The sequence below is a fragment of the Ornithodoros turicata genome, chromosome 3 (genome assembly GCF_037126465.1).
Source record: "Ornithodoros turicata isolate Travis chromosome 3, ASM3712646v1, whole genome shotgun sequence".
Classification (NCBI taxonomy): domain Eukaryota; kingdom Metazoa; phylum Arthropoda; class Arachnida; order Ixodida; family Argasidae; genus Ornithodoros; species Ornithodoros turicata.
This window is the reverse complement of record NC_088203.1, coordinates 31,220,309-31,247,108: the sequence shown is the minus strand read 5'-3', so window position 1 is coordinate 31,247,108 and position 26,800 is coordinate 31,220,309. Positions and strand designations below refer to the sequence as shown.

Below are 26,800 nucleotides of genomic sequence, written 5' to 3'. Positions count from 1 at the left end.
CCCTCGAACGATGCTTACCTACACACTGCTGAGGTCACAACAAAGCCAGAACAGCTGCCCAGTGCTGGTACCGCGTTACAATCTCACTCTCCCAAACTGCGTCAGTTAATGAAAGCTTGATGAACAACTTGGCTCACAATGCCAGGGTTGATCCAGAGGACAACAAAATAGCTGTGCTTGACAGATTGCAAAGATTTCCATCTCAAGGCAAAAGAAGGAACCAATAAGAACGCAACAAAAATATTTATATTTATTTTTATCAAGCCCGAATGAGCCTGTAATGTCAAGGGCTATATCGGTGCAGTTGGCAAGGCATTGTTTAGCTCCACAATCCGGTCATATACCTGAAAACAAATAGAGGTAAATGCATTACCATTCTTCCTATGACTACTCAGCTTCATCAGAGCAAAGCAACTTATAAATGCAGCTTGGACAAATGATAGTTACCAAAGCTAGAATATACTGCAAGAATGCATTCATGAATCATGATGACCATGAGCACCTTTGTTTTACACATGTGGAAAGTGATCTAACGAATCTAATAGCGACCCTGGAAAGGATTCTACAAGGGATTACAAAATGATACAATGTGCCTTATCAACAGCTGTGCTTAATTTTAATATATATGCACAATGAAATATGCTATCATAGGTACACAGCGTGTCTTTGCAAGATTCTCACTGATTAATCTCACTGCACTTATCTTCAGTGCCTACAGTGCAAATTTCGCCATTCGTTGGCTAACACAATTTGACACAGATCAGAATGCTTGCAAGGAGGTGCAAAGGAAACTGCATGAAAGGGAGGAGAAAAGAAACACCACAAAACAGTACAGGAATTTTCTTGTGGCAGACTATTGCAGGGTTAGACATATTTTGACATCACAAATAGCAAAAAGGCACATATGTTATTACCACACTTTGCTAAGCAAATCCCTCCCTTTTGCAAAATATATTTCTATGTGCACTGCAATGGGGCATGTGATATCGCCGTAGCGAAGGAAGCATGAGACAACGCAAGCAGGGCCAACCGAAAGAATGCTTGTTCTCAAGGTTTACAGGTTTTTATATCTACACATGTCAACCCCAAGGTTAGTAGCATACACTCAAGTATTAGGCCAAACATAACATCTCCCCCCTCTTATAAAAAAGTCTAAAACACATAGTCCTTCAAGTCACATAGTCCTTCATCCAAGTAGGCGGACGCCGATTGCGCGTTCCTGAGGCTCTCCCAGCAGAAGTGCTACGTGCACCAGGGTCCACGTCTTCCACTTCGGCTTCGCTATCAGGAGGCAATTCCTCGGCTGTTGTCTCCGCTGCTGGGGCCGTCGCCGAAGGCTCGCTTGGACTGCTTGGCATACGCTCCTCCCTTCCCGGCGAAAGCGCGGCACCGCTGGACTGTTCTTGTGATTGCAGATAACGTGATGGTCGGACGTTTCGCCGATGTAGGTCATACAAGTGCCAAAGAGGTGGTCTTGAACGGTCTTGTTCCACTGGTTGCGTCATGTGTGAAGCAGCAACCAACTTTGATGCATTCCAGGTACGCCCATCTTCGAGCACAAACGTTCCAACCCCTTTCTTCTTGACAATTTTTAGAGGACTGGTGTATGACAAGGCGCCTTTCCCTTGCGGAATCCATTTCCTCACTCTCACGTAGTCTCCTTCTTTAAATATCGGTTTCTTCACACTCCTGTGTGCGTCTGTGTATCTCTTAGAATAACTTTGCTTTCCTTCTACGTGCTTTCGCAGAACTTCCTTTGTTGGCGCTGACTTTGGATGAAGCTTCCTGGATGGTAGGCCTACAATGTCAACTTTCGTCCTTGGCTGCCGTCCGTGTAGTAACATGGCAGGGGAGGCCCCAGTTGTAGCATGTGGAGTACATCTATATGAAGCAAGGTAGTTGAGAACGGCGCTTTTCAACGGTCCGCTCTCCAGAAGGGCAATTTGAACAAAATCCTTTAGTACTCTATTAAATCTCTCAACGAGGCCGTTCGCCTGCGGGTAGTAGAGCGATGATGTATTGTGCCTGATACCCCTCTCTGCTAAGAAGTTTTCGAACTCTTTGGACTTAAATTGGGGCCCGTTGTCGGTCACCACGGTCGCAGGGTAGCCTTCCCTGCTGAATATAGCCAGAAGAAAGTCCATTACTGTACGAGAGGTGACGGAATCCGTAAAACCCACTTCTGGCCACTTCGAATGGTAGTCGACGAGGGTTATTGCGAACTTGCAGCCTGGAGGAGCGTTGTGAAATGGACCCACGATGTCCATGGCTACTTGCTCCCATGGCTCCTCTGGGAAGGGGACGGGTTGCATCGGCATAAATGACGGCTTGGCCGTCTTGTCGCATGACTGACACACCAAACAATTTCTCACCGCAGCTTCTACCTGGCTATCCATTTTCGGCCACCAAAAATTGTTACGTAGTCTTTGCTTAGTTCGCACGATTCCTTGGTGACTGTCGTGTGCAAATTCCACAAACGTTGAAGTTAATGCTTCTGGTATAACAACTTTGTTGTCCCTGAGCAAGAGGCCGTCCACTGCAGACAGTTCAGCTTTGACATGGTAAAATGGCCATAGCTCCTTCGTCACTTCTTTCTTTCCTGGCCACCCGGTAGTCACAAATTCCATTACTTTCTGAAGTACATGATCATCTTCAACGCTCTTCTGCACCTCGTCTTTGGAAATGCATGCGGATATTGTAGCAATAATTTCTTCTTGAAGATTGGGAGCTTGCGTAGCTGAAGCAGGTAGTCTCGAAAGTGCATCTGCTACCACGTTATCAGATCCACGCTGGTACTGGACTTCGAAGTTGTAGTAAAGCAGTCGCGCTGTCCATCTCGAAATGCGGACTGGTCGCCGGCCGGACCCTCCAGATGATAGTAAGGTTACCAGAGCTTGGTGGTCAGTTCGTAATAAAAATCGTCTCCCCCACAGGTACACGTGCCATTGTTCGCACGCAAATAGGCACGCCAATGCTTCTTTTTCTCCGACGGAGTATTTACGTTCAGCGGAAGAAAGCGTGCGAGATGCAAAGGCAACAGTCTGTAACCCTTCTTCACTTCGTTGCTGTAACACGGCTCCGAGGCCACAGTCGGAGGCATCAGTGGTCACGACGACCGGCAAGTTCGGGTCGAACATCTTTATGGCTCTGCACGTTGTCACAAGGTCCTTAATTTCCTGGAAGCTTTTCTGCACACTTTCATTCCAGGTGAACTGGCTACCTTGACGTAACAACTTTCGAAGAGGTTCGACTTTATCCGCAAAATGAGAAATAAATCTCGCATAATAGCCGCATAATCCCAAAAAGGAACGGAGTGCTGCTGAGTCCTTCGGCACTGGCGCAAACTTGATTGCATCCACGTTCGATGATAAGGGCTTTACACCTTCTGCAGAAATAGTGTGTCCCAAGAATGACAGTTCCTTCACTTCAAAAATGCACTTCTGATTCAGCTTCAAGCCCGCTGCTGAGATCCTTTCAAGGACACGACGCAAGTTCTCTGTGTGCTCCGCTCTTGATTTGCCAAAGACAATAATATCATCAATGTAGCACAACACTCCCTCACATTCCTGCAAGATGGCTGTCATCATTCTCTGAAACGTTGCAGGTGCGGACGCAAGGCCGAAACATACTCGCTTAAAGCGAAAAAGTCCGTCGTGCGTTATAAAAGTAGTGATCTCACGACTATCAGGCGTTAGCTCTAGCTGATGGTATGCGGAGGCCAAGTCTAACTTGGAGAACCACGTTGCTCCGGACAATTGGTGCAAAAGTTCTTCCATGTGTGGTAACGGGAATGCGTCTACAACGATCGCTTTGTTGGGTTCACGGAGGTCGACACAGAGTCGTAATGAATTGTCCCGCTTCCGCACTACTACGATTGGCGAAATCCATTCAGAAGCACTTACACGTTCGATGATGTCTTCTTTTTCCAGACGTCTTAGCTCTTGCGAGACTTCCTCTCTGAGTGCAAGCGGTAGCCGTCGAAGTTTTGCAGCAACTGGCTTAACGGACTTTTTGAGCTTCACCTGATGTTTGTAACCCTTCACATGTCCAAGAGTTCCAGTAAAGACACCCGAGAACTCTTCCTGTAGTTTAGGGGGAAGGGAAGTCGCCGAGGAGGTCTCGTAGCAGGTCATTGTTGCTCCCTGAATATGAAGTCCCAGGTTACGGATAGCGTCCAGTCCCAAAAGCGCAGTTCCTCTTTGCACAACGTAAAATAAAACTGAAGTGTTGTGGCCATGATATTCCACCGGTGCGAGAAAACATCCTTTCACTCCTATTTGTTGTCGAAAATAATCTAGTAGATTCACGTTAGCAGGCGATAACGGGAACTTTTGAGATAAGGCTTCCTTGTAAACATTTTCCGGTATGAGCGATACGGTAGAGCCTGTATCTACCAAAAAGTTCAGCGTAGTTCCCGAAATAATGACGTTGACGTAGATTCCGCCATTTGATAGACGGTCCTCATTCACCTTGAGTATCTCGTAATCCTTTGTTGCCGTATCTTCGCCGTGGCAATAGCGCACGTTCTTGTCATCTGGATTTTTACGCGATTGGCACATAACCTGGAAGTGCCCAAGCTTGTGGCATTTCCTGCAATGCTGCTGTCTTGCAGGGCATTTTTCGTTGTTTGCCAAATGCGATGCTGATCCACAACGGTAACATATTGCTCTCGGCTTGTTCTTACCGTCACGCTGCTTGTAGTCGCGGTGCTTACTCCGTGTGTTCACTCTTTGTACTTCCTTGCTGTCGAATATTTCCAGCTCTCGCTTTGTCACCTCTTGATGAATACCAATTTCGATAGCACGGCCCAGAGTCAAAGACGTTCCTTCGTACAGAAGTCGTTCTCGAAGTTGTCGCGATGTAGTGCGTTCGACTATCTGGTCACGAATTGCATCATCCGTTGCCGTGCCGTAGCTACACGACGAAGCTAGCTCCCGGAGGCTCGTAACGAAATCCTGAAATGGCTCACCAGGTAGCTGCCAACGACTGCGAAACCAGTGCCGCTCGATGAGCTCATTCGTTGTCTGAATAAAATGTTTGTCCAGGGCACGTAATGCAACTTCATAGTCGTCGAGAGTTGAGTCCGCTTTCTTTGCGTCGTCCAACCCCGAAGCTGTGGGTAGCGGCGGTGGGCTCGTGTCTGGCGGGAGGCCGTAGAAAATGCGCTGTCCTTCGACCCCAAGAGAATTTAGCAGGATTGCTTTACGTCGCTTCGCAGGAAAAGCGTCTCCTCCCACTGCTTCCAAGTAGTTCACGAAGACTTGCTTCCATTGCGGCCATGGCACTGCAGGTGCGCCAGGTGTAGGCAAAAATGGCGGAGGGGGCGGAATTCCAGCAGAACAAGCCATGCTTAGCAGAAAGCAGGCAAGATAACACCCGGAGCAGTAAACATGTCGGGTTAATCAATTTCCATCGTCGCCACTGTGATATCGCCGTAGCGAAGGAAGCATGAGACAACGCAAGCAGGGCCAACCGAAAGAATGCTTGTTCTCAAGGTTTACAGGTTTTTATATCTACACATGTCAACCCCAAGGTTAGTAGCATACACTCAAGTATTAGGCCAAACATAACAGGGCACAGTCGTATTCCAGTGCAATACTTTGCTGCTGCATAGCAGTCGTACCAATCGAATGTAGGGGAAAAAAATTAATGTGGTGTGCATTCACATCAATAGTAACATTCTGTAGTGTTCTTATCTCTTTCCCTCCCCTCTTTTCTTTTTGACCTCACTTTGGAGACCACACCCTATGGATGGTACAAATGACATTTCCTATAAAAGCAGTTTCTTCTGTATCTTCTATGGTAGATGGAGAAGTTAAGTAGGAAACTTACGAATTAAGCGGGATATGGGTTAGTTTTCTCCAAGTTATGCAGTCAGATTGCAACGTGCAAAGACGGGTCTGCGGCTATCCTTCGAATTAAGCAAGATCCAATTTGCGAGGTTCTAACTGTATGTGTTTTGGAGAAGGCAATAGAGCCTTGACAGCCTTGAGAGGATACTGATATACAGATTCCCACTTGCGCGACCAGATGATGGGCATATCTTTCTACGCCAGCAGTGTAGGTACCAGAGTCTTAAAGGGATGTAGTTCGCTTCATGTGCATTTCCTAGTTCATTGAGTCCTTACTTTACTTTTCACCTTTGCTTTTTTGGAGAGGTATGATTTACTGTCAGCATTATAGAGCACTGGAATCCACACGGTTAGAAGTTACTGTGCGAAGAGATTTACGTGCGACAACATGGGCATGTTCCCCTTTGGCTTCGACTCTGCGATTTGCTTCGGTTGCTCCTGCCAATGAATTCTTCACGTTCTACGGCATTGGAGATTCTTTTGCTTACTTCTCCCCGTGGGTGGGGATCCGCTACCTGCTCTCCTGATAAAATATGTCTAACCCTAGCAAAACGTCGATTTCAAGTGAAAGGGCTCGCAGGAGAGCTGTCTAGAGTCACACGCTCCTGGGTGATTCCACGCGAAACGATCCAGCGGACCTGCTCGGCCCTCAGAAAACTATGGCGAATTTTTCCGATTTTTTAAAAATCAGTTTGTAATAGTGCAAAACAACATACCACGAAACGTTTCTTCCCAGATATCAATGTGGTGGGTGCTAGACACAAGCAAAGCTCGTAGCACTAGCGAAAATCATGCCTGGCGTGAACGGCAGCTGCGACTCATAGAGAGCACCTAGAAGTATGCGGTTTTCTTTTGTGTATAGGGGAAACCATGCTCTACACAGTGTAGCAAATCCCAGCTGTCATGCTGGTATACACAGGCCTGAAGTTTCGTAATTTTCCTCTTATTTTGCAATTTTTTTCTGGAAAATCAAACCACTAAATTTTAATAAACACCTTTTTCCTTTCAAGGTCTCATGGAATACTTCAAGAAAAATCGCAAGAACTTTCGTAGTCATTTCAGGAAAAGTAGGGGAAGTATGCGCTTTTTCAAAAATTCGCTACGATTGAGCGTAAAACACGCAATGAAGTATGATCATAAGGAGACACTGCAACACATCATATTGGGCCATATATAATTAGAGCCTGAAGTTTTAGGGTTAAACCCGATTTTTCCTCGAATTTGCACCCCGAATTGAGGTTCACCTATCTAGGGTTAAACCCGATTTCTACCTGCAAAACTGCACCTATGCTAGGCACTTCAAGGCATCGACATACTAGTTACTCACAAAATATGCGACTGGCCCCTTACTTCTGGCACTCTGGATAAACGGTACAGTGAACGTTTATTCTACAACAATGCCCGATTTTTCCCCGAAGTCAGTCTGATGGTAATTTTTCTGCCCGAATTTGCATAAATTTTCGACATCAATTTATTGACCCGATTTCTACCCCCCGAATTTGGAAAAATATAAAACCCAAAAACTTCAGGGCCTATATATAATCAAGGTTTTGTACCTCGAAATTGAGCCCTTCAAAATAGGGTTGTATTACTACACGTAGGCCCGCATAGTACGTGGTACCTAGGCACTGCACTCGGTATCACAGATCTCGTGTGCTCTGCGTTTCTGTATCTGCTGTTCCCAGCTCCACAGTGGTTCTTCTATAGTGGGGCATCACGTGACGAAGTACTGAGAGAGGGCGAAAGGAAAGTGCCAAACGTGGGTTGCCTCTTCCATATGTATTAGTAATTGTGTGCTGGCTCGTGTGCATTTGGAAAACCCAAAGTACTAGAAAATGCAGCGTGCCTCCTATACTGTGCCTCCTATACTGCCAAATTCAAGAGTCAAGGTATCTTGCAAACTGAGGCCATCCACCAGGCAGCTGAAGAGGCTGCTGACTCTGTCACTACAGCAGAATCTCACTAAACGGAGATCTCTTAAATGGAAAATGTTTTAATGGAACGACAGCCACAAGGTTGTTTGGATTTATGCAGTGCAAACATTTTTACACTAAATGGAACAAAACTTTTTATATACCTCTGGTTAAAAGAAACAGAAAATGGAACTGACTGAACATTTCAAAGCATCGCTACATGCATCGCAGCTTGAGCTCTCCGCTTTTGGTACGGCCATGATTAGGATTAGTATGTTTAACAGTAGTATATGCCTTTTCCAATGGCATTGCAGAAGCACGGATGTCAGGCTTTCATCACCAAAGCAAACTCGAAGTTATTAACAATTTTGAGAGTGGTTGCTACACAAAAACGGCACTCGTGATGAAGTAGGGGATGCCGAAAACTACGCTACAAGGACTCTTAGCGAAAAGGACAAGCTACATGATGCCTTTAGTGCTTCATGATTTAGACTGCACAGGAAGATACTTTGACTTGGTGCATAATGTAAAACCCCCGAGACTAGGGAACACGAAAAGACAGACACAACAGACACTTCGTGTTGTGTCTGTCCTTTCGTGTTCCCTAGTCTCGGGGTTTTACATTATGCATCATCTTCACCAGCTCGCTTGCTTCCTAGCCATTTTTTCTTTGACTTGGTGACTGTGAAGAGCTTGAAAAATGCTTGCTACTGTGGATAAAGTGCGCCCAAAGTCAGAATATTCCAATGAATGGGCCAATTATTTGTGTGAAGGTGGAGCATCCCAATGAGGACTAGAATAAAGTTGAATATTGTGTGTATTCCTTGTCTTTGATGCAGTAATGTGCATAAAGACTGCTTATAGCTTCAGCACTCCTGAAAATTACACCATTTAACATCCCACACACAACTCAGAAAACGGAACTCCAGATAAACGGAACAGATTTTCCAGGTTCCTTGAGGCTCAGTTTAAAGAGATCCCACTGTACTTTGTCATTGGGCAGCAGACGTATCGCACAATTCACCAAGCTCATAGTTGCTGCATCATTCAAGAAGTGCTGTATAATGAACGTGACTGATGGTACCGAGGACTCGTTTGCTTACGAAGAGCCGAGCGACGAGGAATAATCCTCGTCAGACAGCGATAGCGACGTGGAAAACAAGTGAGTGGTAACTGATGTCATTTTCACTCAATAAATCATTTGGAAACTGCTTGCATTCTATCAACTTATTTCACATGTGCAGTTGTAATTATTATCAGAGGAGAATGCAAGAATCCTGCATCGCACATTAATCGCAGTTTGGAAGTAGCTTTTCTCCAGTAACAGTGAAAATGTTACCTCGCATCATACGCGGGCCCTCATTATATGCGGTCAAATACAGTAGTTTCCTACCCTTACCTTTCTTTTCCTCTCATCTTTGAGCTTTATAGATCACATATGGTACTCTTTGTGTTGGTGTGCAGAAACTGAAGAGGATTTGCCCATATACCTTTATGTTTATGATGGTGTGAGCCAATACAGGGTGTCTACCAAATTGCAGATTTCAAATTCCTTGACCTTTCCAGGTTTTCACTGACTATTGACTGTTTGACTGACTATTATTTTCACCGACTGAATTCCCTGACAAAAACAAAAGGGAACTGGGTGCCTGCTCTTACGTTTTGATACAGATCCCTCATAAAACAGAACATTTATTAGGCGTTAGTGAGGCTATCCTATTTTTCTGCCTCAGAGCTTGACGTATCTGCAAACTGCTACTCTGAGTAATATTGCTGCGGCATCGCTGCTCAACCACCGGTCGGCACCCGCGATTCGCCTGCATTATCATGGGACATGTCTGCGGTTTTCCCTGACTTCAGCTGCATTTTGGCCAAATTCCCTGACAATTTCCTGTTTTCGTTAGTAGATGGGCAGGTTGGTACATAATCCATCAATGCAGCGAAATACGAATGAGGACAACACGAGAGGTATTATTGTACATCATCCCTGATGAGACATTGAGACATTTGACCCCATTGAGACATGTCTGTTTTCCAGATTTTCCAGGTTGGCAGACACTCTGCAATAGTATGCTGTTATGGGCACTGTGAGGGCATACCCGATATGTCTATGCATGGCGTTTCACAGAAGCAGAGGCATTAGCATCAATGATTACCATTTGCATCGTTGGTCTCCTCTTCTTTTCAGGGTTGATACAATGTTTTCCAATATCATGCAAGTGTTGAGCTAGTTCAAGGTCCCAGTACCCAGCTGAACCGTCTGGCACGGGCATCTCATCGTCATCGTACACCTCCTCCAGGTACGACAGCTAGGGAAAAAGAGTGGAAACTAGTAAGCCATAACAATTTGAATGTGAGAAGTTGAAAATTAAAAGTAACCCCAAATTAATGTGAGTGCTGTTCATGCAACAAATTATATAGCCATACGTAAGTCATTGCATTGTTGCTACATGCGTGTTGTGTTTAATACAAAAATGTATTACTCCAAAACCTCATCTATTCTCAAACAAGTGACAGCTGATTTGAAACTAACATGCATATGGTACATGAGAGAACTGATGTGGGTTCGAGTCCTACAGCTGGCTAACCTTTTCAGTGACTTTCATCTTTCATGCATATGGTATTATCAATGATCCCCCCCCTCCCCATTTACTTTAGAGAGGAAAATGGTGCTTGAGATCCAAAAGGTGGGACAAACCAACGGAACTGAAACTTCCTTACGGTGCACAAAATTTATCAAAGCTAAGCAGATCATGAGAGATTATTCATTTTTTTAGAATGAGGATTTACATTTCGACACAAATACTCAAAAGAACCAGAACGCCTGAGTCATTTTCTGTTGTTGTCCAACTGTAAATCCCGATTCTCAAGTTCACAACTGCTGGCTTGCCTTGTTGTTCTTTCTACATTAAGCTGATCATCTAAGCAGCATTCCCCATCACCTGCCCTGCAAGACTAAGTCCTCTATGACCTCGCTCACAGCATTTCGTGCAAAGTGGCCATACTTAAAGGGACTATCACATCTATTCAGGTCTATTACTAAACTACCGTGCCGTTTTACGCCGCGTTCATCACTGATAATAACTCTGTGAAAATCTTATGTGAATTGGTGGTGTTTTTCCTGTGCAGTTTGATGTAACACTCGGCAAAAGCAGATGATGTATATTGAGAGTATTCCGGGATTCCCTCTCTGTAAATATCACGCGGACAAGGACAATCAGTGAGCGCCCTTTGGCACAGACAAGACCAATCAGGGAGCAGCTGGAGGGACCTTTGTAGCCTTGGCGACCGACAGACTGATGGCAAGCCGGAATACTGGGGGACGGCGTCTGCTTTGTGATGGGCTTGCGGAATGTTACTTCTGGCTAGCGTCGGACGTGTTTGTACACCCAGGAACACAACACCGTCTTCCACGCAACATGGCCATGTCAGAACTCACACTGGTAAGCGAAAGTTTGCATATTTACCAAGAACTTTTGACTTAGTATATTGAGATGCGAATGCCAAGCAGACAACCTTGGACATACCCAATCCCCTGTGCTGTGCAGCCATTCGTGTGCCTGGCTTACGTCGTCATGGTGTCAGCTGCAGAGGGAGTGCGACTCTTTCATTCAACATTTAACATGTAAGCTGTTTTCGGAAGACAAACTTGTGAAGTTGTCTGTGAAACAGTGACGAACATTACCCGCGGCTTATGCGCAATTTTTTTTTATTCTCATTGACGCTCTGCGGCCTAGCCACTGGTGCGGCTTATCTCATGACTATTTTTCCCTGGTATTTTCCCCATACACCGGTTTTAACGAAAGGGCCGACAGTGCCTTTAGAACAGGACCACCCTGCCAATGCGTAGCCCAAGAATGAGTAACAGGGGCTCGTCCGCATTCGAGTAGACTGACCTTCTTGGTGCCTTCCCCCAAGCAGGTTTGCCGTATTGCTGGTGGCTTATCTGCCTTAAAATTTTTAAAACGAACGGGTCCTGTGGCTTATACGCGTGAAATTACGGTAGCTTGCCAATGTTAAATCTTTTGGTGCATATCTGAGTAATCTGTTGGAACATTACATGTGTCCTATGGTGCAGGAACGAAGAATCGTGGGTGCAAACCAATTCATAGATTGACAGACTAACAGTGCTGCACTCACAATGTCCTTTCCTCTCACTCGGTTGTTGTCATAGGGTGCAAGGCCAGTCAGGACCTCCATGATGACCACACCAAAGCTGTAAGTGTCCATTTCAGGGGAGAGCTTTCCCAGAAATGTTTCAGGTGCCATGTAGATAGTCGTCCCAACAACAACATCCGTTCTTGTAGTGTTGTTCCCGGACAGGACGCGCAGCAGACCAAAGTCTCCCAGCTTTGCCGTAAGGTCATTATCTAGCAGGACGTTTGCACTGTTTGGAGCATCAAATCATGCGTAAGCTATTTCTGTGTGCAATGAGTTATGAGCAAAGTGCTTTCACACTATGAAGCAAAAAACAAAATGGCACAATGTACGAGGGTGGGTCAAATATACACGAGACTTTCATTTTATATTTTTGTATTTGTAGTAAGAAATAAACCAAGTGTGCATTATTTTTCTACATTATCTCCCGATGTAGGAATGCATTTTTCCCTGTGGGTCGGTAGCATTTTTACCCCCTTTTCATAAAAAGAAGTGGGTCGTGTCAGCAGCTAGTTGCGCACAAACTCCTCCACTGCGTCGTCGTCAAATCATTGGCCTCCCAGTGGTTGTTTGAGTGGCCGAAACAGGTGAAAGTCACAAGGTGATAAGTCAGGGCTATAGGGAGGGTGTTCCAGTGGGCCCATTTCCCTTAATTTTGCACGTGACGGCTGCTGTGTTGGGTCTGGCATTGTCATGAAGGAGAATCGCTATACCTGCTGGTCGGTCAAGCGTTTTGCTGTGATAAGCAAGTTCAACCTCACTCAAAGGTTCACAGTAATATGCAGCATTGATGGTGCGACGGTCGTGCGAGAAATAAATGTGTGCCACGCTGCGCTGCGCTGGTCCCAAGAAGCAGCTGCAAGCAACTTGGCAGCTAACAGCCAAGTCTTGGCTTTGACACGGGCTTTTGTTTTCAACCTTGTCACGGCCATCCACAAATTCCTTATGCCTTAGGCCTTGACAGTGTTTGGTTCCCGAACTGTGCCGTCAATCTGTGCAGAATTTTGGTCGGTTTTACACCCTCACGAGCAAGAAACTTTATCATAGTACGTTGCACAATTGATGGGTGTACCTCTTTCTCAGACATCGGATGACGGACTACTGAGGAAATGTAACGAGACCGGTCGGCTTCTCACGTAACTACTGACCCACCTTCCTAGCACGTGCACAAGCGCCAGCACGTGCCAATTGATAGAACGTGCTCTACAACAAAGGTCTAGTTTATATTTGTTCCACCCTCGTAAAACTATAAGTTTAAATAAGTAGAGCCCTGTGTCTTAGAGCTTAACCTTGCAAAGCCTATTTTTACCAGGGAAAACCTGAACATAAACCCAGAAGAAAAAAAAACGGCACCAAAGTGCAAATAGAGGCAAGGGTGAAAACTAGGTACACTGCACTACGAACCACCTCTTGCCATCTTGTAGGTTATCATTTTCACTATATTCTTCCTACACAAAAACCTGCACGTCCACGTGACTTCACCATACTTTACTGTTTCGCACCTTCCAACATAGAACCAGATTTTTAGAGCGCCCCCTCTTCACTTGGAAAAACCCCAGAACACAAGTGCCTACACATAAGTGACTTCATACAAGAGCGAGAAAACAAAGCAAGTATTTTGAATCTCAGACATATAACTACTGCAACAACCTTTCTTGCTCAACAACTTTCCATGCTCCGTCAGTTGTCCTCTCATAAATTTCAGTTTCCCAAATGATACATATTTTTGTGCAGCCCCATAAAAATATAACTGGGAAATAACTGCATCCAGAAGATTTAAAGGAGTACAGAGGGCCATCCAAAAAAATTTCAGATTAAGACATCGGATGAAAGTGTGTGTGTCATTATACCGAATAGCGTGAAAGTTTTTGATGTGTGCAATTCGTTTCCCAGAAAAAAAACTCACAGATACATAGCTCCGCGTGTTCACCCTTAACTCGCCACTCCAGCTATAACGAGGATGAGGAGGTATGATGCCACTTCACCGATGACGGTATAAGGAGAACTCGTTCTGGTTTGCCGGTCAGTGGGGGTCAGCGCCTTCTCCCTTTGCCGCAGTAAACCTGTTTTGCCAGTTCTCCTGGAGAATTGGGTATAGAAGGAGCGGCTGAAGCATTACCGAGCAAGGACAAAGGCTTTATCAGAACCCTGAACAGCCGAGTAGCAGACGACAGCGGAATAGCAGACAACATTTCTCTAGGCTAATCAGCGAGCGTTCTCCTTATAGCGTCACCGCGAGGTTCCATGCAGATCACAGGATAGTACTGCTCTTCAACACCGTTGCACACGGTCGCTTTTTGCGGCGTATTTTAAATTCAATTTCTGCGATAATTATGACTCTGTGGTGTAAATTACTTCGCATGGTGCATCTTACTGGCCTACTTAACAGTTTTATAGGAAGAAAACTGGGTGTTAAAAATGACTTCTGTGCTACTTTAAGTTCAGTGCACCCAAGTGCCAAATGCTCTCTTCTTGCTTGCACTTTCTAGTAACAGCAAATTGTTTTGTCATGTAGGTTCTAAAATCAGGACAGCATTCATAGCATTCATTGCTTCTTTCTCTTTACATAAACACGCAGTGTACTTTGTGTCTTAATTGTTTCTTCAGCTTCCACAATTTACATTACAGAAAAAGAGTTGTTCCAACAATGGCGCGGTCACTACATACTTTATCAAAATCAAAAATCTTGAGACATACCCAACCTGCATACCTCTTAATGTCTCTGTGAATGAAGGCTTTCGGAGTGCGTGTATGCAGGAAATTTATTCCTGCAGCAACATCCTTCAGAATAGAGAACCGCTTCTTCCAGTCTATGGCGGGGGTATTGTTCTGCAAAATTGTCATAATACACTGTCATTTTGGATTGTACCATTCACTACCTACAGTGAAATTATAGTACTAGGTGCACCTCTCTGGCAATGCAGGATTGAAGAGATCCCATTTGCATGAACTGGTATACGATGCAACAATGGCCGTTGACACTCCTTCCAATGCCCAGCAGTGGGAGTAAATTGGGATGAGCATGCCTAGGAAAGACAGTGTTTTAAGATGTAATAATGAAACAAAAACAAACAACTGAGTGCATGCCAGAAGGTACTGCTTATGAGTGCATCAGTGCAAGGTAAGCAATTTTCGGCATTTGCTGAAAAATGCCTGCAGAGTACTTGCCTTGAAATCTGATGCATTTCAAAAACTTGCAAACTTTGACCTGATGCATCTGGCAAAAGTTTAGAGAACGACAGAACTCATTCCATCAGCAATACTCTTCAGGCTACATGCTCTAAAGCGTTAAACAAGCAACACAAAATCTCGTTTTTGTTAGAGATCTGTGGAAAGTCATCACTCTGTAACATTTTCACACAAGGAACATGAGCCTAACACATACGGCACATTGCAATGAGAAGTGAGAGAGAGCACTCCCCATATGAGGTTAATAAAGGCTGCTCTCTCTCTTTCATATTTGAGAGCCTTTCACCACGCTTCTTATTTATAGCATTACAGTGTATTAAATTTTGTGCGGTAATAATAGGTTGCCCTGCAAATATATTTTTGCATGATTGCTTCAAGTTCTGAAATGTCATTTTCCTGCTCTGTTAAGCACACACAGAATCCCATGGAACCCCAAGCTCTGGGACTTGAACTGAAGTCTCATAGAATGTGTAGGGGATAAAAAAAAAGAAAAAAAGAAAAGATAGAAGATGTAAATGCCAGAAGGAAAAGTGAGAAGTGCCAGGCGAGAGAGAAAGAGAGAGACTGTAACCGTATACTCAGAATCCAAAGGGTGTACTCAATTGTATTGAGACTAAAGGGTGTGTCAGTTCATCGGTGTGAGCGGCGTTGTTCGGATTAATTCCATTGTGTACCTAAATAATGTCATGTGTATTCACGTGTAACCCTGTTGGGTAGAAATAAAACTACACGATTACCCAACAAATGCATGGTGGAAATACCTCGCAATTATCAATTGTTCATTTTGCCTCGGATTTAATTTTTACGCTGATAATAGTGCCATCATAAGAGCAGCTCTCTCAGCTGGAACCTTGCTTAACTCTGTTGTATAATCAAATTTACATGTGGAATGAACACTAATGATCCATCAATCCTAGACATGGCAAAACCATGTGCCACGTGAGTGCAATCATGTGTGTGAGAATTTTCATACTGAAATAACGGTGAAGTAATTATGAGCTGCGAAGCTGGTCCATTCGAAGCTGGTCCAGGATAAGTACCTGTGCGGTCCACATGATGCATTCATATGCAACAGAACTTATTTTTCGTCCCTTTGACAAATAGACCAGAGTTTTTCCAGAACTTACAGGGACTGGAAAGTCCCTCTGAATTTGTGCAAAAATTAATGCCACAGACACAAAAATTCTACAAGTGGCACATTTTGGTGGCTGATTGATTTCAACAGGTGTGGAATCCAGAACGGGGCTTTTATACACCGTTCAAGTAATAAATGTGGCCTGCTTCTTACACTGCGTCTCAGGGGAAATATAATCCATGCATCCTGTTTACATTTCTGCCTCAGTGACAAGGTAAGTGAGAGGCTCCCAGGAACTCAAGTATGTAGAAGAATGCAGTATGTCTGCCTTTCCATTTTGCATGCATCGTAAAGACAGGATGACAACTATGCACAATATAGCAACAGACAATAGCTTGGGTGATACAGCCATGTACTGCTGGGGACACGGTTAGCAAAAATCGCCTGTCAGTACTTCGCCGTCCCATATGACCTCGGTTGCGCTTGAAAGTGTTGTGCCAATATTGTATTCGAAGGTGGACCAGGTGCACCACATGTTTATTAATCAAAAGACATAGTCTTGCAACACCTGGAGATTTGAGATGAGATAAACCACGGAGTACTGATTTTAGACAACCATGTCCCCTAGAGCAGCGTTTCCCAAACTTTTGGCGGTGAGGGACCCCCGGAAGCGATGAGAACCAATTCACGGACCCCCCCCCCCCCCCCCCCCCCCCCACACACACAAATATACCGGAATACGCGCTGTGTACACTGCATTGCAGACCGCGTTTAATATGCGCGACAGGGTATAACAAGGAACGAAATTACATTTGTGCAAGCATTAACATGGTCAAGTAGACAGAAGCGCAAACTTGTATGTATCTTGAGTACGCAATCAAAATACAGCATTTTAAATACTTTTTCCGGTATTTTGGTACTCTACTCAATACTTTTTGTGACAAGTATTTGTAATGTATTTGAAATACTTTTTTTCTGTATTTGCTACTCAGCACCCGAAATACTTTCCTTCCTCGTCAAGCCATATCCAGCACACTTCCCATCGTGCTGAGATTTTCACCTCCCTGGAATTTAACCCCCTCTCTTTCTTTCTTTTTACGGGAATTCGCGAATCTGTCATTTATCCTCTTGTACAATAGGCTGGTCCCAAGCTTTGCCTTGCTTGTCAGTAGCCAGCTTCGTCAGAAAACCGTCCCTACTCATATTGCAAGGCGAATCACCAGGGGATAAGGTACAAGAGAATCCCGGCATTTATTTCCTTGGGTCACCGAAGCAATAAACATGCGCCAGAGGTTGAAAGACCCGAACGGACATACATGAGGGGTGACGAAGTTTTGGGTCAGAACATATCAACAAAGTTTACATGGGTTCACCGAAGTGCACCAAACATTACTTGACACCAAGACGTTGCAAATGAAAGATATGCTTAAGCATGGCCGATGAAGTTTATTCCTTTCATTTGTTAGGACACGTTCAGAATACGCTTTTCACTTACTGCTAATACTAAAGTACTTTAAAGAGTATCTTAAATACTTCTTAGAGTATTTAGTACTTTACTCAAATTACCCTCAGTGTTGAGTATTTTGTACTCTATTTAAATACTTTTTACATAGAGTATTTAGTATCTTATTTCAAATACTTTTGCGCAGTATTTTGTACAAGTCTGCCAGTGAAGCGAAGATGACTTCCAACGCCGCGTTCAGTGCGAGGTATCATCTGTGGTGCCACCATCGCTTCAAGAGGTCCATAGGCTGCCAAATATAAAATGCGCTAAACACAGGAACACTCTCAGTCAATTCGAACTAGAAGCAAAACGATATGACGCACCGTATTTCCCATGCTAGCCAGTCCATAATCAGGAACCTCGTCAGCTGCTGCGTGCTTTCGATACAGCTTCAGAAACGATTCCGGACTGGTTTCTTCGTCTTGTTCGTATGTGAATGACGCGGACAAACGTGCACTGCAGGACTTTTCTATCAGAAATTAGAAGCTAGCCGTTGAAGCATGCTTGTAGCAATTTTGGAAGTTCTGGGTGTTTGGAAATCGGGCAACATGTACGAGCGCGCGTTTGTGGGGACGATGTGAGAGACTGTCGCGGACCCCCACGGACACTCTCGCGGACCCCCAGGGGTCCGCGGACCACACTTTGGGAAGCACTGCCCTAGAGTACTTGCATGGGTAGATCTGTATAGTAAGTTAATACCCCTTTCACGCGGCAAATTGAATGCCATTCCCAGCGAATGACAAGTGCACTGAATGACATTCGTTCCGTGTCACACGGCTAAATCAAATGGCATGGCATCAAATAGCAAATGGCTGGGTGAATGGCGAAGGCTATTCACCCAGCAAATGAGTTCGAGAAGCTCATTTGCTTCTCCCGCTCACACTGCCTGTGTACCTTCATCAGTAGAGAGGCAGCAAAAGCAACAACGATAAACTATTTGGGGAAATTAAACATGAATGAAAGATTGTACTCCAATATTTTATCATTAATAACTTTTGACATGAAGAAAGGAATGCTTAACACTGTTTTTCAGAGAACTACCCACATTCCCAGTCACCATGTTGCCGAGAGTGGTCCAGATAGGCTTCTTACTTGTCTTGGCTTGTGATACATGATACTTAGCCAACTGAGAGTTGTCAAAAATGCGACAAATTTGGGAAATACACTAATGTTTCACTAGTTTCGAGGAAAAGAAATGAAAACACAATGAATTTAGACCTGTATTTAGCTTCATACGTTGGGCCCTGGTGCTTTCTTAATCATGGATAAAGCCATTAAATTTCTGCGGTAAAAAATTAGTTTTCTGCGAAGCAGAATCTCAAAATCCGCGAGTGTCCGCGGGAAAAAATAGAATTCAGCTGCAACTTTCTGCGGCTCTGCAAATGGACTAGGCTTACACAAAAAATTAGTTTATTCGTCCTCTTGACTTAGAATCAGAGGCGTAGCCACGGGGGGCTAGGTAGGGGGCTTGAGCCCCCCCTACCTGCCACGGACCGACTCGCGCAAACAAAGCCTCAAATTGCCTAAGAAATCAACGATGAAAGATGAAAGTCACTGAAAAGGTTAGCCAGCTGTAGGGATCGAACCCACATCTTCTGGATTGCCGGTCCAGGGCTCTACCAATTGAGCTAAGCTAACACGCCTCTCCAGTGCGTCGATTTCCGTCGTATGAATGTGTGTATGAGTGAGCAAAAATGTAAGAGTGAAAGGAGGGTGAGTGAGAGTGAGTGGCTGGTTTGTCGTCCCTTCAGATGACGCACCCCGAAAGTCACTGGAGAGGCGTGTTAGCTTAGCTCAATTGGTAGAGCCCTGGACCGGCAATCCAGAAGATGTGGGCTCGATCCCTACAGCTGGCTAACCTTTTCAGTGACTTTCATCTTTCATCGTAGATATTTTGTGTTTTGATTACTTAGTGAGTGCTTTTTTTTTAAAAAAACATTACCCACATACTGGCTAAACAACCTTTCAGCATCAGCTGAGTTGATTGGCACAGGCAGATACCGCAAAGCAATCGATGCAAACCAGGCGTAATCTCTTTCATTCCGAACCAGAAGCTGATGATTAGAACTGAGCGCAGGTGCGGGTACACATGCGGGTACCTGCAGTTACCCGCACATCGTCACGATTTGCGGGTAGGAATTTGCGATCGCTGCGGGTAGCGGGTAAAATACGGGTGTATCCGCAATGTGACCGCGGGTAATGCGGGTATACCCGCATTACCCGCACTCCATGGACAACTAAGTGATCCCTCCCTGTCACATGCGAGCTCAGCAGTGCCCTATGTCATTGGCCGTATAAATCCAGGTGCCAGACTGCAGCAAGCAAGTGCTGGGGCCGAGTTCGATTATTAATGCAGACATATATGGCTCTCTGTTGAATTGCAGTTTTATTGGCATACGAATGAAGCCGTCCAAGACACGTAGCCAACACTCAGAATTTCTACTGCGGTAAAGTGGACAAGGAACACTTTCCCCTGCGGGTCCCAATGTGGGTATACAGACAGCACTGCGGGCACGGGTCTAACACGCGCGGGTACTGTGCGAGTCCAAGTTTGCTTACCCGCACTCACCTCTACTCATGATGTCAAAATCTGGGCCACAGTGTGTTTCTTTTGAAAGAAACTGAGAAAGCGGGTTGTCACTGGCCCGCAACTCACCTGCACTTTTAAGGTATAACTGCCATTCGGCTGACAGAATGGCTGAGTGAGCTGCAAGTCCAGGAATGGCAGTGTAGTGCTCTCGTTCCTGTGTCAGTGAAGTGATCTGCAGAGGGTCCAAACACCTTATGCACTTAAAAAACCTCCAGGTGTCAGATCCTTCCAAATAACTCTCTGCTTCCTCTGCAGCTTTCTTCATTCCATCTTTTAGTTCCTAGAAATGTGGAAAGCTTCGATTGCTGGCACATTTTCAGCTAGCATTAGGCTCTCGAAGTCCTCTTGCGCTGCAGCCTTAAAATAGCCCCACAATGCTAAGAGAGCATTGTAGGCTTTATGGTTAGATATCCGTTGGCTCTCTGCAGCCATGAGAACGCTTGCAGTCTTTTCCCCAAAAACGCTGATGCAGCGCATGCTGTACTTTTAGTTCTGTGTGTCGCTCACAAAGTAGCTGTTGGAGAAGGCCAACTTGTGCAGTGTCACCATACTTTTCTCAAACCTTCATTAGAAGACAAGGATAGTGCTTAATACAAGCCGAATGTACATCAACAGCCTCTAGCCACGAGTTCCACCTTGTCTTGACTGGCGCCGGGAGTGTCTTGGGTTCTGGTACACCACACTGTTCCAGACACGATTTTTTTTGCTCAAGATGGCTACCATAGCACCGCACAGTCGGCACAGTACACGCAATCCATACTGTACTTGGAATTAATGTCGGAAACACAAGCCACCGACTCAGAACGTCGCTGAACTTCACGTGAACGGCATTGAGATCCGACTGTGGGAAAAACGAGTCAGAAAGACTCAAAATATATTGCTAGGATGGGATTTGCGGTAGGTCTGCATCCTGAGCTCTGTCATCCAAGGTCGGAGACGTCGGCAGGAGCAGACGCCAATAATCCTGTTAACTCTCTGGCATGTTTCTCCCGGTCGCGGTGTACATTGTGTGCTCCGCACTCCATGTTTGTTGCGGGCTATCCCGAGTTGTGCTAAGAGGGAACCTGCCGTTTTGGGAACACATGTAGGTCAGAGCGTGGGCTATGTAACTACAAAATATGAAGGAAATCGGAGGTGGGGTTTTTCAGAAACGAGAGTCCAAAAAACCTTATTTTTGAGAACATAGCTGTACTCTACACCGACTTGCCGAAAAGGGGCGCGGTACAGGCATGTAAATTTGGCATCAATTTAAAGAGCACGCTTCGACCTACACGGCTGTACCTCATATATCTCGATGGCGCATATAGCAGGAGTACAGCATAAAGACAAATATGAGTAAAATGTGAATTTTGTTGCAACTTTGGCGATTTTTAATTAAAGATAAAAATAGAATTGACCGGTGCTGTCAGCAAACTTTGGAAGTCGTTATACCTGACATCCTGTGCAAAAAAAAACCTATACGTAGTTTGGGACCGTCTGATGGCGAGGAATAAAATGCCAGTCGTTGCGTCTGAAAGCTCCGTCGCTGAGTCAATTTCTTTGTGAATGTTTTTCGGGCAGACCACAACAGATAGAGGCAAAATATTTATTGCTCCTGTGTGTATGCGTGTTGCGGTACAACATATATTTTCTCAAGGGAAATCGGTGATGGTGGCCGGACCACCCTGCCTGAGTTGAGATGGAATCACCCAGCTGGGGAATGGGAACGTGAACGCGAAGCCTGCCAGAATGAGGTATGGAGCTGCCGTTTGACACTCGTCGGTGGAGGAAGCTTCTAATTTTGGGGTTGTCCACCTTCTCCAGCGGAATCTTGGCGGAGATTAGGGCTTCTAGAAATTCCGTCACCACATCTTCTTTGCCTACCTTGCTTTTCATCACAGATTTCAGGGTTTGTAACCTTGTGTTCACGTCATCACTTGACTGCTGCACTTGTTCTCATTTCAGCTTCTCTGCATTCATGCGATGCTTCCCGCTAGCTAGGTGGTCGTCCATCGTTGATTTTTGTCTGTGATAAAAAGACTTTCCACAAGCTTTACAAAAAAGAAGTTTGCCGTCTTCATAAAAGCCCACGGCATTATATTCACGAGCGTGGTCCCGTGCAGTTTTCGGACTCAGATGCAACATTGCACAGTGAGCAAGTAACGGTTATGCGACTTTGCTCGCAGACGCCAGCCGCTTGTGCGCCTACAGGGTGAGTTTTCACGACCAGGGTTGGTTGTTGCCTTGTCCACTTGACGGCACCAGGCTCCTCCTTCCTCCAGTTTCGCAACACTGATGCTCCTCACCGTTTGCACCGCGTCTTTGTCCCTTGTGTTTTTCGCTTTTGCTTTTACAGGTGACAAAGAAAATTTCCCCACCACATGAAAACTGCATGAAAATTTTGAAAAACTGAACGGGATACTGTCAGTTCCGCGCATTTCTGCGCAAAAACACATACTCCGCGAAGAATCTTCATTTCCGCGGGATTTCGCAAAAAGCTAAGGGCTTTAACCATGGACACTCAGATCATTTGCAGATGATTTTTTTTTTTTTTTCATGTAGTTTGATGCAACACTAACAAATGACAATCAGTGCTAATGTCATTAACTTGGAATCTCAATTTGCTGTGTGACTGGCAATGTTCATAGGTACCCTGAGTTGATGGATAATGTGTTGCATTCCTCATGTATACAGTGTAGCCTTGAATTGAATTTGCCAAATTGATAATAAAGGAAGTCATTTAATTTCTTTTTTTACACTTATTTGTTTAATGATCTTCTTGCTCTTATGATAACTACAGTTTTCAGCCAGAAGTAAAAAAAATACTAATATTTAGGAAATCTGTGTAAATTCTAGGGTGGCTCAATCAGCCGCCGGGTTTAAAGCGAAAAGCACCGCCTCCAAAATATTGTCGCCACCAGCGCGCGCGCTCGGGGGATCTCTGATTGGTTGCGCATTATATGTATAAATATTTGGATGCTCATTGGTCTCCAAGAACTGGTGTCAGTTTCCTTCGCGCTGATTGGGCGAGAGTCATTTGATTGAGGAGCAAGTATCCAAACGGTCGGTCGAACGGAGGAGAAAGAAAAACGACAGAGGAGACATCGCGTCTGTCCGGGTCCGGCCACGCGTGTTCTCTCGGACTACAACCGTTGTGCACGCAGACGCTAGGGGGTAGTTTGAGGGTTTTGAATGCTTTAGAATTAGATTGTGGCGAACTGCTAATGTGAGAACGGAATGGCACATCCACCTGATCATCACGACAGCGGGAAGACGAACATGACATGGAATCCCTACACCGCCAAAGGACGCAGAAATCGTCAGAGAGGAAGTCTGCACTCTTTCCGACGTACCGCAGGTGAACGGTAGGACAAGTTTGATTACTTTTTTGTGACCGAAGGAAGTAATGCAGGTTTATCACATTAAGTGTATTACGTACAACATTTACGAGTCACTCGGTACGTTAGCGGCGTTTCATTGTGCAGTGCGTTACCGTTACTTGTACTTTTCTGATATGCCGCTAATCAAATTACGTGTGGTTATGCTAGTTGCTCCTCATGCACGTCGCAGCCGTTCATTCACTGCGATCTACGAACATTTGTGACAAGTGCGCTTTGGTGTTCAAATACGAAATCAAGATCGATTGCCTATCATAGCAGTGATTTTCGTGCAGAGTTATGGATCATCAATAGATTTTTTTGTTTTGTTTTAGTTCTCCCGCAGCCATGGGCAGCAATGACTCACATAGCTCAGCATTGACTTCTGAACTGCCCTTCGATGTCGAAGCACCTAAAGCTCCAGTGAAGCCTGTTACAAGACGTAAAAAGATATGTACTGTAGCTTTTTCGAGGCAGTTTCCGAGGACAAATAAACTTGGTTTGTCATACACCATCGGCTTTTTGATTGTCAGCTTTGGGACAGCATGATCGTTGCTCTACAGCAAGCGCCGAAGACAAACGGACGAGGCTGGGGGGTAGGGGGGGGGGGGGCGAGAGGAGAGGGAGAGACGAAAAACCCGAGGAGAGAAGGGGAGGAGGTTGAGAAAGGAGGTCGGTCTGCGCATGCGCACTGGGCCCCAGCTTTTTCTCCCGCGCTCCAGCTCGGGGACGCTGTGAGTGGCTAATGGAGATCACGTGGTTTGGGTGCCCGCCATTTTCCCTGGACCATCGCGTAAACGGGATAGCTTCAGGCGGATGGCTCAATACAGTCATTCCATGGTGCCAAAATTTTTTACTACAGCAAGAAAGGGAACAAAATTCCCTACTAATATTTGAGCCTCCCTTGTAGCTTACAAAACGATTATGAAGAACAAAATATTTGAGCAAATTACCTTCTCAGTAGTTCCACTTCGGTCAGAAAGTGGTCAGGAAAATATTCTTTCAAGCACTTGACAGCCACTACTGATCCATCTTCTAACGTCCCCTTGTAAACGACACCAAATGCTCCCTCCCCAAGTTTGCAACCACCTTGGTTCCATGGAATGTTGCAGAAATTTCTTGTTGCTTGAACGAGGTGCCTGTATTCAAACACAGGAATGTCCATATCGCTAACTGCATAAGAGAAATAAAAGCGTGTTACAACCTCATTCAGTAGATGCAGTAATATACAGGGTGTTCCCTGAGGCGATGTCATTAAACTCCTAAAAGTAAGTTTTACCTGAGAAAATTTTATATTATGAAACTACTGGGAATATACTCATACAGACTTTTGCAACAGATTGCGCCTGTTTGTCTTCATGTCACACATTATTTAAGCTCATTTTGTTGCACTACCAAAGGTACGATTGCGGGGGGAGGGTAGCTGAACACTCGAATGGAACTTTTGCCGTTGTGCACCTGCAGTACTTGCAAACGAAATTTCAATGGAGTTTCAGAACCTCCCAATCTGTGCTAGGCCATCCCTGTAATGATGCGTTAGACCCAGTGATACAACACACACACTAAAACACAAGCAAGGTTTTTAAGGGCTGGTATAACATGCATAACAGCAGTAGTGAACGTCCTCCTGTTTTGACGTTTTTTTTTTACTGCTTGTCAAAGATGCACAAATTTTCATATATTGCTCACTCAGACCACATTCTTGTAGGTATATCTCATCTCTTTTATGTGCATGCACTTGGTGTAAAAACGAAAGAAAAAAAAAAAGCCTTGGGGATGGCCATGGATTAAAATGTACCACAACACAAACATAAAACCTACAGAAATTTCTAGCTTGTTTGCAACTAGTGTGCTGATTGGGCTTACCGTTGCCATTTAAAGGCTCAGACAGAGGAGGTGCTGTAGGCTCAACCTCAAAATCTTCAACAGCAATGCATTCATCATCATCACCATTGTCAATAGTTTGTTCTGCAATGCGAACTGATAACATCAGTAAAACATAAACTAGGCAACTGCATGACAATGCACCTTTCAACACTTCGAGAGATATGATGCTTGCTGCCCTGTTCAATTCGGCATCTTTCAGCAGACGCAGCAAATCTGAGATCCTTGGACGGTTGCGTCCCGTCGTACTCCACGTCTTCAGCATTTCATCAGTTGGGCTTCGCCGAGTTTCGTTTTCTAGTAGCCTGATCAGACATCAAGTTTGGATGTTAGTAATAGCAATGCAAAAATGGGCTACATTAGACCTTTCGTCATTCAATGCAGGCAACACACCAGATTAGAAGGAAAAAAAAGCACTTCCTTTTTGCTACTTGTTCGAATTAGAAGTTTGGTTCCTAGGTGACTGTTCGCGTGAAAGGCATTCTGGCTGAGTTCCGATCTGCTGACTGACAGCATTTGGAATCATATTCTTGTTCACTCCCAGTGCTAGAACTTGACGCGTTATAATGATTGTTAAAGGGCACTGATGAAACTACTTAGTACTTCACTTCTTCCGAAATGTAAACTTTACGGTGTACTTCATGTAGATTTCTGCCAACTTCTCTCTACTATATTTCAGTCACGGTTTAGTACCCCTCTAATCGAATTTCGCGCTACTCTGATACCTTCGAAAAACGTAGGCGCGTGCCAAAAGACATCACACATGAGTGACACGAATTCGCAGTTATATATCCATATAATGGTACCCACCTGACGTGGTCAGCAGTAAATAACAAGCTTCCTGGGTGGTCAGGGTGCGTAATCATGTGCATCAGCTGTTTCCATGCCCCACTGACGTCTAGCACGTTTGTCAACTTCAAACGTGCTGGATTTTCGAGGAATCTCAGTTCGGTATCCTTTGTCACTGGTAGTCTGTAGCCTCCTTCTGCCATGACACACACGTAACAGGGAGCGAACAACGATCATTACACTTATAGCAAAAACTCCCGCCTGCATCAGTCGGTTGCAATGCGACGCTCCATGGACGATAGCGTTTGTTTACTGCGCCAGAGGAACGCAGCGCGTACTCGAAAGGTCCTAGCCTACTTGTGTCACCCCTGTGGTTACAAAAGAACAGCCCAATTATAAACGAAACGTATCATGAAATTGTGAAAACAGATGAACAGGAGCACGCCATATTGTTCGCTGCCCCTGGTGATGTCGATGAAAATGGACAGAA

General features: G+C 44.9%; 1 protein-coding gene across 1 annotated transcript; it reads right to left on the bottom strand.

Annotated features, from left to right (window-relative positions):
- Window positions 1-228: 228 nt before the first annotated feature.
- LOC135388382 (interleukin-1 receptor-associated kinase 4-like) lies at window positions 229-26,784 on the bottom strand. Its single transcript, XM_064617934.1, has 9 exons — window positions 26,332-26,784; window positions 25,666-25,826; window positions 25,504-25,605; window positions 24,591-24,810; window positions 14,832-14,949; window positions 14,634-14,752; window positions 11,906-12,152; window positions 9,922-10,074; window positions 229-344 (listed from the first exon to the last, which is right to left on the bottom strand). The coding sequence occupies exons 1-9, from the start codon at window positions 26,511-26,513 to the stop codon at window positions 291-293; spliced, it is 1,356 nt and encodes a 451-aa protein (XP_064474004.1). The 5' UTR covers window positions 26,514-26,784; the 3' UTR covers window positions 229-290.
- Window positions 26,785-26,800: the final 16 nt, after the last annotated feature.